Source organism: Cardiocondyla obscurior, linkage group LG13 (genome assembly GCF_019399895.1).
Source record: "Cardiocondyla obscurior isolate alpha-2009 linkage group LG13, Cobs3.1, whole genome shotgun sequence".
NCBI lineage: Eukaryota > Metazoa > Arthropoda > Insecta > Hymenoptera > Formicidae > Cardiocondyla > Cardiocondyla obscurior.
The window spans coordinates 4,438,808-4,451,475 of record NC_091876.1 but is presented as its reverse complement, the minus strand read 5'-3'; the positions used below and the strand labels follow the sequence as shown (position 1 = coordinate 4,451,475).

Below are 12,668 nucleotides of genomic sequence, written 5' to 3'. Positions count from 1 at the left end.
CTCTATCGCTGGCCTCCCGGAAGTAATGAACTAAAAGCGATGACGTAGATGTCGCGGAAAATTGAAATTGTGTGCACGCGCTAAACTTATATACACCAGAGAAGTACTTACGTTGAACAGAGCTACACCGTTTCGATATGGCGGCCAATAATGCTGCCAGTCAGAGAGCCCAAGCCGGTGCTGCCTCTATCGCTGGCTCCTAGTAAAGAATCTTCCGTCCACACCACTAAAGCGGTGGGAGTGCGTCCACCTGGCTGACGTTTTACCGCCAAAATCTTGTGATCCTAATATTCTAATTGATTTTAACATTCTCAACTGAGCGCTAAAAAGATATTTTATAAAGCACGGAGGTTTATTAGCTTGTCTTTCCCGATTAGTTGTAATAATTACGGTGGGAGTTACAAAATGACATGTATGTATATTGTATATGGTTTTTGCACATGCACTAAATTTAGGTAGGATTGAAGTTCCTTTGTTCAATTACATTTTACGGTAATTCTTTCATTCTAGCCGTCGAAATAAAAAATTGGACACCCGAGTACTATGTCGCAAATCAGTTGGATTGTCAGCAGGTCCTGGAAGATTTAGATGTACTAGCAAAAATACCTTTGTTGAATAATACTCAATCACATAATGTCAAAGATAAGGAGCTGGTCAGATTTCGAGGAATGATTCAAGATATGTACAATCCTGAGTATTATTTGAAGCAGTATGAGATAAAGAATACAAATACAGGAGATATTGATGTCAGGTGTGGAATGTATGTGGATACAGCTCAATGTCTGGTAAATTGTTTTTTTAATTTTTTCTATATTTTTAAATGATATTGTTTGACTCTGTAGAAATATTATTCCTGTTGTTACTTAAACAGTGGACATGAAGCAGAGTCTAGATTAAAAATAATATGCAGTTCAGGTGTGGGATGCTATAAGAATAGTTATCTCATGTATAATAGTGCATACATTATTATGGAAGTATTATATTTATTAAGCATTTTTTTATACAATGTTATTTATTAATTTTTATTTTGAATATAGCCACATGAAGAGATATTATTGTATACCGACAAGAGTCAAAACTCAGAAAGACAAACTTATGTTGTAATCTCTATACCTGGATTAAATGATTGGGCAAAAGAAAAGACTGTGAATGTATCAGTACCTGATGTAACAACACATAACAATATCAGTAAAAGAAGTCTGGATAATGATTCAGAGGAAATGGATTGTTCAGAACCTGTTACAAAAAAAGAAAAAATCTCACTGGATAACAATGACACAGAAATGAGTAATACTCATTGTAGTACAAAAGTTCAAAATGCAGTATCAGAAGATCATATATTGAATTTTCCAATTCCAATCAATGGAGGAAAAGCCTGTATAGTAAAGGTAAATTAGATAATATTTGTTAGAAACATTTACATATACATTTACATATTACAGACATTTATATGTACATTTTTTAAATTAACATTATGTCAAAAATATGTTTTTTTTTCGTTTCAGGTTTATGATGGAACTATCTTAAAACTAAACCAAGTTATTGATGTGATAGGATTTATATCGTTGAGTCCAGTATTAAGTACAATTGATACTTCAGATGACGAGATGAATGAAGCTGAAATACACACTCATAATCCGCCAGCCTCTCTAGTACCTCGGTTGCACGCAGTAAAAATAATTGAACTTACTGAACCTAAAATTGCCAATGCACCAGAAGTTATATCCAAAGCACAGCTCATTAGAAGTGATTTACATCTTATATTGAGCCAATTGCTGTTTGGAGATAATTTAGCCGCAGATTATTTAATATGCCATTTGCTTTCAACAATGTAAGTTTTTTTTTTAATATTTTTCTAAGACTAAATATTTGTACTTTTTTTGTAATATATTTTATTTAATATTTTTAGATATATGAGGAGAGATTATTTTTGTCTTGGTACATTTCCGTTAAACATAACAAATTTTCCAGCAAGTAAGCTCAAGATCTTCCCAAAGGAGTTTTATAATTTTTTAACATTATTTGTAAAAAAGAGTCACTTTTTGGAGATGAATTTGGAAAATTTGAATGAATTGGCTTTAATTCCAAAGTAAGTTTATCTTATTGAATCCACATACGTCAGGTAATACATTTGCATTTGTTTTCAGAAAAGATTACGAGTGCAATAGATTAACAAGTGGTGTTTTACAACTCAGCAGTGATACACACCTTGTAATAGATGAAACAGGTTTAACTACTGGTACACTTACTGCGACCGGCAAAGAAAATTATAAAGCTCTTTCTGATTTACTTATGTTTCAAAAATTAACGTATGATTTTAAGTATTATACAATGGAATACGAAACGGACATTCCAATTTTAATTTTCTCCGATGTAAAGTCATTTATTCCTGTAAGTATTTATTTATAGAATAAAATATAATTTGCCTAATTAATATTAATGTATAAAATATTTATAGTGTGCTATGCAAATTATTTTGAATGTCGATGCGGACTCGGAAAATATATATGATCAGGTAATTGAAGCTGGTCATCAGTATTTGAAAGATGAGAATCGATTAGCCAATATCCGTCAGTATATAGAAGCCTTGAAGCACGCAGAGTTTGCATTTAACGATGAAATCACAAAAGTATGTTACATTTATTTTGATGATTAATTTCTATTCTAATTCATCAAGCTTACTTTAGTGATTTCGTTATATCTTATATTATTTTCTTATGTATTTAGATTATCCAAGATGATTTTGTGAAGATGCGCAGTGCAAACAAGAATATAGATGCAGACAATTTACACGCATTAATGGTTTTTGCTAGATTGATGGCTTTATCTTACGGACAAACAACGTTAAATACAGAATGCTGGCAGAAAACTGTGCAATTAGAAATGGAAAGAATAAGCAGATTGCCACAGCGTGGAAAATAATTGCTGGATTCGGGAAAAAATTATAATACCGAATGTACGCTGGAAGGCGTTTGCTGCGCCGACGGCAACTAGCGAACGTTACTTTAGAGTCGTGTGCGTCGAGTTTCACATGTGCCGCATGTAAGTACCGCGCCGGCCGGATTGCCGATGACTAATTTCCTCCGTTTTCTCATTCCTTGCCTCCGCCACATAGGATTACGTACGCTAGCCGCTGTCACCGCAGAAAACGCCGTATCTGCTTTTCGGTGTACATAAAGTTATATGATACTATTACAATATTTATTTTCTATGAACCTTGTAAGTATTTTATTAATAATGTAAAAATTATGTCATTTTATATATATACATTTTTATATTATTAAAATTACTCTGTAAAATAGGACGGAAGTTTAAGATTTACCTTGTATTTACACAGGCAAAGATCACACGATTATATTTTAGCAAATTAAATTTTACTAATAAGTATCATACGCTTTAGAATGTTCGTCATGTACATTAGCTATAATCCATTTCGTAGATTCTTAAGTTCAGACATGCTTACGTTTTTTTTTTATCCGAAATGGAACTAGCGTATATATTAAATGACTATCTATTTCTTTGAAAATATTTCCCAGTAGAAATATTCCCAAAAATTTTTTCCATGTGTTAAATGTGAAATAGTTGTGTAATTATACATATATGTACGTACGAAGTGCATGTATGTGCAGAAATTTATTGAACATCAGAAGTTTAAAGCATTTGAAATAACTCGTACTATTTATAAATTTATTTCTACGATAGATTTATTTTTATATAGATAAATATTAAATACGTTGATTCATGGAGTTCTATATATATATAATTATAATAACAATCTAGCTTGTTTTTCGATTGTCATATCTTTGAAGACTAGTTGAAAAGAATTTTATAAAAAGTTAAAAAAAAAGTCTTATATTCAATACATTTCAATACATACATTTTTAAAAATTAATGAACTTATTATCTCGCGTAGGAATATATGTTTTTACTGTATATATTATTTGTCTCTACATTCGAATAATTTGTTGAAAATTATTTACGTCCAAAAATGAGAAGATAGAACAATTTGTGTTGATCAAGTTATTGAAGTTAAAAGAATAATCTTTATGATTTTTTTTATTTTAGACGTAAATAATTTTGCAATTAAGTTATTTCCCTAACATAGTTCTTTATTTATTACTTCTGATACTATTTAAAAAAAAAGATATAAAATATTTTGTCGAAGCCCAAATGTTCAGAACTTTAAGTACAAAATCTGGCAAAATTTTGGAATACATATTTAGTATTGTAATGCTTGCTTTTTTATATTTGTTACTTTCCTTCAGTTTTACTCCATTTTCTGTACTCTTATCTAATTTTGTATGCTGCAGTTAGAAATCATATTCAACGATTTTTATGCACGTGTGTGTCCCATTTCGTCAAGATACGCATTGTCAAGGACTCTTTGAACAGCATCCATATCGCTAGTCCTGCTGAGCCTTTCTTCACGTTCTCTCTGAACACGTTCTAATCCCTTTCGGGCAGCTTGAGCGTATCTCTTAGAAAGGGCGACTTCTCCTTTTGCTCCTGGAATGTGGCCTGTATAACCAACGATCGGCGGTCTTTCTGGAGAGACATGATAATCTGCAAGGATAATAATAAACGCAATAAGTGTCGAAACTTTGGTTTAATGTTCGCCTCGAGTATTTGAATTTTTTTAATTTATCATGATCAAGAAGTTCTTGCTACGAAATAGCAGAAATAATGCACAAGTACCATAGGTCCTTCTGTCTTTGTCATGACCGTGATCGATTTCAATATCCACATTATCTGCCCTTGCTCGAGATAGAAGATTTCTCGGATCTGTTCGCTCGGCGTGAGCTCTCATCGCATCTCGTTGCGCTCTCAGCTTCATTTGTGTCTCGTGCCATTCCTGTGCACCAACTTCCACGGCTTTCATGAAGGATAGGCCAAATCTGCTGTTGAATCCAGGAATGTATCCTGTGGTAAAAAAAAAAGAAAGTAATTAAAAAAAAAATGTCAAATAAAAACCTCTTCGTTGATTCGGTTTAAATTTTCTGCCAAGACAAAGTGATGAGTGACGTGCTCATTTCAGGTGATTAAGAACCAATTAGAGCGAGAAATACAATTTCATTTAATTACAGTCGCCGATTATTTTGACTCTCGAAAGTAGCCCAAGTAAATTACGAAATTAAATAAAATATAAAAAGATATCTTAATCGTAGCATATCTATTTATTAACAATATTAAATTTTATATCGGTTATTTAACTTAGATCGTACGATTTCAATAAGCGATCCATTTCGATTAGGCGCTAATTGACTCGTGTCGTGCTACTGTCTGGCGCGAAGTCGTTAGCGACACTCTCGGAATTTTTAGTTTCGCGAACGTAAGATGGACCGGCTGCAAGTGATGACAGTATCGTGAGATGTTTAAGAAGTAATTAGGGTCGCGATCAATTTAATTTCGGTCAATGCATGATGTAAAATTGACGTTTGTCATATCGTTGACTTGTTGAGGCGCGTATCTCGCGAGATTGCTGCGCTCGAGACGTTTAACCTGTGTCGGCGAGTCGAGCCTCCGCGGAGACGCTTTGTCGCGTCTCTTTTTTCGCTTCGTAGTGTTCTGTAAAAGTATCTCCCTTGCTTTCGACTCGTGTATCTACGCGAATCGTAGGTTCATAATGTATCGCAGTAAGGTAATCGCAATAGGAAACTGTAATCGTCTCGAAAAAGGCGACTACGTGGCCTTCGTGTCAGGGCGGGTGGCATCGCTGCGATAATGAACACCTTGAAGGTATGTACGTGTCTCTCGCGAACGAATTGTACGTTTCCGGTCGTCTTCTACCATGTCCTATTGTTGCGTAACGAAGAAGGACGTCGGTCGAAGCGAAAAATAATCGTTCACGGTTTCGGGAGTGCCACGGGCGGGAATATCGTGCGATCGTGATTACTATGAATATTGCGCGCGCGAACGCGATCCGTCGTATCGCCACGGATATTATAAATGTGCTGTGTCATAAAGAAACGGGAGAAGAGGTCCCCAAAGAATAAGACGGAGGAGAGGAAAGAGGAACGTTCATGTCAGTGTGGCGTTGGGCAACGTATGAATGGTGTCGCGTCAAAAAGAAGCAAGAAAGGAGATCCATCAGAAAGGACGAGCAATCTCATCGAGGAACAAGAGAAGAGAACGAGAACACCCCTTAAGGAGCAAAAGAGGAAAACGAGGAATCTGTCGAGGAAAGAGAGGAGGAGCGGGATCAAAATGGTCTCAGGCAACGGCGGAGTCATCGTAGGTAAGTACAGTTTGTGATAAATTTGTTACGTTATCTATGAAAATAAAATGTGCTGTTTTATATTCACGTGCAATGCGATACATATATTTTGAGATATATTAAATAAAACGGTATAAATAATTAATAATAAGTTAATTTAATTACATTAATAATTGGGACACTGATTTTAATATTTTAATTTGTATTTTACAGATCACACTCCGTTGCTGCGCATCGTACAAGGTTAGTAATCAAATTCTTACGTTTGCAAGAATTGAAAAAGAATTGGAGATTCTCATCGATTAATTGAAACATAGGTACGATATATGACTCGTTTCTTTCTAAAATATCGTATCACTATAATTTTAAACGTAACTGCTCAGAGTATTTCAGATTATTGTATGCGAATAGGTAGATATTTCGTATTTTTACATATGCTATCATTATTCAACTATTTATTTAAAGATTTTATCATCTGGGAATTGGGAATTTATAATTAAACGTTAGTTGTACCATGCGTGCACTGCAGTACGTGAACTGTTAATTACAAACGATTTAGGTCGATTAGTGCTTACTAATCGCGTGCATCGAAGGTCATGCTAAAGCAATTTCATTCTACGTACGTCAGTATTTCGATACGATAAAGTTAATCACTGATTTCTATTTTGGATTGAGCTAATATGTAGGATTCTTTTGTAATAGAAAGACTTGTAAAAGACATTGCGTTCTAAGTTTTAAAACTATAATTTGTAATCTTACCGGTATATCCCAAAATGTAAGGAGGCGCCTTGTACGATCTAGCTTCGTTATTCCAATCTCTTCTAATCTCTTTATCTTGAAGAGTTGGTAACTCCGCTTCTCTACCGGAACTTGGCCTATATGGTCCAGTCTTAAGAATCTTTTTTTCCAACAATTCCTGTCACAAAATATAATATAACATTAAATTTTTGAATAGATAACTATTATATTCATAATTTTAACTTCATTATTATTACACAATTTTTTAATTTAAAAAGTTTCTTTATAAATATCTTTTTCTTTTTTTTTTTTACCTTCATTATGTCTTCCGTGTTTGCTCCGAATCTTTTTCCAACACGAAACTTGAGGGTGGGACAGTGACCCGTGTAACTGAAAGTACAGGTAACTTATTTAGTACGCTTTTTTTTTTAACAGACACAATCGACACAAGTGTCGTTCTGTCTTTGCTAATCTATCAATGCGAAAAAAGACAGAACAACACTTGTGTCGACTGTGTCTACGATAAAAAGAAGACAGCCATAGTAGTACAAATATGAAATAAATTTTGAAAGCCAATAAATTTAAGTTAGATTAATAACACTAGGGTATTCTTTTATTACAATCTAAAGAAATCTTTTTCTTTTTTCTTTTTTTTTTTTTTAAATAAATGACCACGTTAACATTATGATAGATTATTTCATGGTTGCGACAGAGCGTGACAGGTCGAGTATGTAATATGATGCAAGATTAATTTGCAGTCCACTTTCCATGACCAAAATATGCTAAGGAAATATACTGGACGATAGTGTAGCGTGCAGAATTATGACCTATTACGCGAACACGTTATAGATGTTTTTCTGTTCAGTGAAGCGTGTCTAATTCTTTAGATATCTTACGCGGTATATGTACGGTAGCTTCTTCGTTAGATCTATACTTATGGTTACATTGTTACTGCGAGTGTAGGATAATAAAGTATGCACGTTCGCGGAAAAAAATGTCGACTAGCACGCGAGGTATACTTGCGATCCGAAACTTTTGCATTATATCATGAATAATTAAAGTAGCACAAATAGAAATCGATCGGTGAATCTGATTAAATAAGTAAAAAAAAAAAAAGTTACGAGGAATAACTTGTACATCGTTAAAAGATCAAACGCTTTAATTTAATCTTTTATTTTATTGTAAAATTTTTTTAAAGTTTTCACGGTTTGAAACAAACTCGAAAAAAAAGCATGTACGGTTATTCGGTCAGTCAATTTTTATTGGTTTATTCGTGAGTAATGCTTTAAATCTGAGAGAATAGCATGATCACGGCCGATCCCTAAATGAAATAATCGCAGAACCGTAAAAGCGGACTACCGGTGACCCAGTAAATCGAGCCTTCACTTTGTGGCGGTCACGGTGGGATAACCAGCCGAAGTCACTCCTACGCGAGTTGTCGCGAGTCCTGGCTTCGCCATTAAGATCTGCATAAGTCGTATCTGGGTCGTTGAACCGTCTTACCGTGTCTACATCGCAAGATCAGTGTCAGGGAAGTAAGATTGCTTAGTACATAACAGATCACTTAAGATGTTCAGCTCTGTCGAATTAAAATGTACAGATAATTTTTTCCGCATTGCATTTGCAGAAAAGTTTTTCCGTTTTGTTTATTTGAAAATCGAAATCGATATCTCTTTAGATAATTTCGGTGTCAATTAAAAAAAAAATTAGTTCTTGTTAAAAATGCAAGTGAAACTTTGATCTCCTTTCGAGAGGAGAAGGATTAGAGAGAATTCTCGATAGCCTACTTGCTCGATATCAATCATTTCTTGTCTCTTATCTTATTTTTGTCGTAGTGAGAAAGATGGCAAATGGAAAGAATTAACCAGGAGTTTCTATTTCTCTCAAAGAGTACCTTTCCTCTCGAATGAGTTGTCGGTTTCGGTCTTTTTTTTTTTCACTCAGATCGATATACTAAAGCTAGGGTAAATCACGATAAATAGTTTGAGGTAATTCGCCGTATGGAAGGGTAGTTTTGCGCATGATATAGCTTTGTAGGAGACGTAGGGGTGTAAATTGGCACGGTACCAACCGCGGTACCAGCGCTTTCGTCCCCCGCGCGACTTCGAGGTCAATACTTTAGGAATGCAAGCTTCCGGTGGGTCATCCGGCGATTTAATTCGAATCCGATACAATCTTAGACTCGAGACACGTGTGCTAGATCGATTTTACCGTCCAATGTCCGTGCGATCAGTAAATATTGCGAATACATTATGCATTGGGCGTAATTGTATATGTATAATATAATATATTACGACAGAGATTGCTTTACTGCAGTTAATTTTTAAACGTGGATCTCTATAACGTTATATTATAATAGACATTATTAATAGACTTTATCAATGACTTTTAAATACTGATTTTGCGATTAAATTTAAGATCAAATCGTTCTTTGCGAGGAAAAAGAGTTCGAATCCGATCTCGTGCAGAACAAACATAATTTCTTTAAAAATCCTTCGATCAGATGCGGTTTTCTCACAAAATCAATTTCACGCTTTCTGCGTTAAGTTCACAAAGACTGAGAACGCACTTTATAGGTTGTCATTTATTTAAGTATTATATCAATGAATTCTATTTTTAATGTAAATAATTTGTAGCACTCGTATAAAGTTTTAATACGCGCACTTAATCTACATATAAATTGATAGCAATAGATGATAGCAAGATGTAAAATCTAAATTGTCTTTGAAGAAACAGAGACGTTAATACTGTGTACTATTTATTATTTAAATGACTTATCACGTTGCATGAACAAATATAATTTTTTAAATCTAATTGCTACTGATGTACTAATATTTTTAAAGTCAAAACTAATTAGAGCTCGTTCACAGCTTTTTATCTGGTTTATAATAATGAATAAATGAATGAGGTTTTGCCCTGGAATAACTTTCTACTGCAAATGAGATTATATATATATTTATATAAAAAATAGAGTGAGTTTGTGAACGTGACACTTTCATTTATAACAAGAATATATGAGCGATAAAATAGGCAAGATGAGAGAAAGTTAATTTATATCTAATAAACTTAATTAATCGAACGAATTTTATTGTGCTACTAGAATTTATCTTACTTATGTTGTGTGCAATAAATTGCATTAAATTATAAAATCTTTTCAACGCCATATATCTGCATACTTTACGCAACGATAAAAGCTAACTAGACGTTTAGTACCTGCACGAAACTGTAAATTTAATTAGATTTTTCTAATTGATGAGTTAAGTTGAGCGAAAAAAATCGAAGTCTTATTTAAAAGTATTATTAAAGTTTTTTTTGCTTTATCATATTTATTATTTTCTAGATTATATGTATATCTTGCTTTCATATATTTCACTAAAGTACCTCAATTATTAGTCCGCGTTTTTCCAGAATATTTTAGTATTTAATATGAATTTAACGTAACAAGCTAATTATCTCTACGAGATACCGACGTGTATAAAAACTCTAAGGCTTTAACAGTTGTGTAACAAATGTAAACGAGCTGCAGGAAATCGATGAATAGTAAAAAGCGCTTGTAATCATGAGTCAATGGCAAACTGTAAATAGTCGACCACACGCACTTACCCGGGTAAATGAGCACCGTAGCTCTGCCTGAAGAATTGCTTCCTCTGCTCCTCGCACATTGCGTCGAACACCATTATTTTGCACGCTATGGATCTTTATCACGTGCAGCAAACAATGTGACGACGCTCATCGAGAGATTTTCGATCCGAGACTTCCTCTCCTCACATCTTTTTCCTTCTTCTCTTTCGTTGAATATGCTTCTCTACCGGTGCATAGTATACTTAACGTTTCACAATATTCTTCTTATTCTACTTATTCAGCGAAAATCGTCTCTTCATCCGTTTTTCATTCGCTTTGTCATTTGCAATTTGCGACGATCGATCACCATGAGGGATGCTTATCCGTCGTCAGTTAGTGGTATCGATCCCAGATCTTCTTATATCGGGGCTGGGAAACTGATGCTCTCCGTGCAGTCGTCAGGACTGCATTTGGAAGAATCGCCCAGACGTTTTGTCGAGCGTTGCGCGTCCAGTCGCCAACTGGAAGCCGATCGCGTCGCCGCTCGATCCGCAAGCGGCCGGGAGAGATCGATCGACGATCCGGCGTCGGTTATGACGATCGCGCGAATCGTACGTGGCCGGCGTGTAAGTGAAACAGAACTGTATATAGCCAGCCCGGAGATACATAGTGCGAGCCGTGTCCTACTAAAAGCGCCCCTCCATTTCCGCACGCCACCCTTTAAGGGATTCGACACACCATCGGGGTCGTGTCAGCGTATCCGTATCGCTTAATCGTACGGAACGCCTCGGCTTCGGCATACGTGATTGTCTAGATCACCCTCGACCCTACTATAGGTCGTTAACCCTTCGACATCTCTCACCGACGTGATTCAGGATGTCACAGCATTACGTCCGTGGCAATATATCTCTCGCTTTTCGTACATTCGACCAATTTTGCAGCGATTTTTTTTAACTAAATAAATTATATACGAATATATTAAAACGCCAGCAGTCGACGACTTATTATTTTTTTTTATAGTTAGTGTAAGTTTTATCATACGTCGTGTATTAATAGCGACCGTGTACTCATTTTTTTTTTCCTTGAAACACCTAGCGTAATAGCGATTTACAGTAACCGTGTTGCATAGACTCGATAAAGATATTGAAGACTCTTGGGGACTATATATAAATTGGTCTTATAAGCGAACATTTTCTCGATATGATAAATTTTATATCGAGTATTACAGTAGAGGGACAATTTATTTTATTAATGATGAGTAGTGATTATTAAATTTATGTTACTTACTAGGAGATGCAAACAGTGAAAGCTTGCCATTTTAGTTCTTTTCTACTAAAGTCCTCGTGTTTTCTTGAATTTACTGACACAATTCAAAGTTATGTTCTTCGGTTTACTGCAAAAAGTCGTAGACGCTTCCTCGTTTCTTCTGCGTTTTATCGGTAACCAGGAGACACTTAAGTAGCAAGCGGGGAACGGTCGCCAGAGTGACTCTGGCGAAAAATCGATGTAGAGGGTTGAACGCATCACTCATTCTCCTCACGAAAGCCGTCTCGGCGAACGTCAGGCAGGCCGATTTTTATTATTCCCGCGATATGATTTCCTAATGTGACGAGTAATGTTTAATAATTAATAAAACTTCAAAAAATAATTGACATCGACAAATCGTTAACGACGAAGTCAAAGAATATTTTCTAAGAATATATTAATGTTTGAAGGAGTATATAAATCTCTTTTATCGCTGCTAGTTCTTGCTACTTTTCTTCTCAAGTACTTTTAGAGAAAGCTATTAAGCGTAAAATAAAAATATTTTACGTCGTATATTAGATATTTCAAGACGAGAGAAAATGTAGACAGAAAGTGAAAGTATTAACTACATTTTAATTTTGCGTTAATAGTTAACTGTAAAAATATATTTGCAGAGATGCACAGAAACATTTATCAATTTTTTTTTTTTTTACTGCGTTTGATGTAATTTAAATTACACATTGATTGAAATTGCAATAACTCTCGGAGAAATTAAAAGATACAATATTATTTTATTAGTTTCCAAACAATTATCAATTTGTAATATCGATTTTTGATCGAATTAAATTTATCGCACTTTATTTCTTTAATTAATAATAAGTAACGTATGCTTCATTATTTAATGTTGATA

The 12,668-nt window shown here is 34.6% G+C and overlaps 2 protein-coding genes across 4 annotated transcripts in view; one reads left to right on the top strand and one right to left on the bottom strand.

The window, feature by feature from the left end:
* Nucleotides 1–121: 121 nt before the first annotated feature.
* LOC139107575 (mini-chromosome maintenance complex-binding protein) lies at nt 122–3,387 on the top strand. Its single transcript, XM_070665280.1, has 8 exons — nt 122–412; nt 511–785; nt 1,038–1,388; nt 1,506–1,831; nt 1,910–2,089; nt 2,148–2,391; nt 2,459–2,629; nt 2,728–3,387. The coding sequence occupies exons 1-8, from the start codon at nt 406–408 to the stop codon at nt 2,920–2,922; spliced, it is 1,749 nt and encodes a 582-aa protein (XP_070521381.1). The 5' UTR covers nt 122–405; the 3' UTR covers nt 2,923–3,387.
* Nucleotides 3,388–4,326: 939 nt separating this feature from the next.
* Nucleotides 4,327–12,668, bottom strand: part of Ip6k (Inositol hexakisphosphate kinase) — a 129,350-nt gene continuing 121,008 nt past the window's right edge. Inside the window, exons 2-7 of one of the 3 annotated variants that reach the window (XM_070665285.1) lie at nt 11,801–12,113; nt 10,556–11,467; nt 7,267–7,342; nt 6,974–7,130; nt 4,696–4,920; nt 4,327–4,563 (exon numbers count right to left, since the gene is read on the bottom strand). In XM_070665285.1, the coding sequence (XP_070521386.1) occupies nt 4,334–4,563; nt 4,696–4,920; nt 6,974–7,130; nt 7,267–7,342; nt 10,556–10,629 (762 nt within the window). In that variant the 5' untranslated portion in view covers nt 10,630–11,467; nt 11,801–12,113 and the 3' untranslated portion in view covers nt 4,327–4,333. Of the gene's footprint in view, nt 4,564–4,695; nt 4,921–6,973; nt 7,131–7,266; nt 7,343–10,555; nt 11,468–11,800; nt 12,124–12,668 lie in introns of those variants that run through there. The other 2 variants (XM_070665286.1, XM_070665287.1) reach the window with 2 other exon arrangements.

Excerpts from the sequence above, each read along its gene's own strand:
- LOC139107575 (XM_070665280.1), top strand. Across the intron at positions 2,090-2,147 it reads GAATTGGCTTTAATTCCAAA|AAAAGATTACGAGTGCAATA; the intron begins GTAAGTTTATCT and ends ATTTGTTTTCAG. Across the intron at positions 2,392-2,458 it reads ATGTAAAGTCATTTATTCCT|TGTGCTATGCAAATTATTTT; the intron begins GTAAGTATTTAT and ends AAATATTTATAG.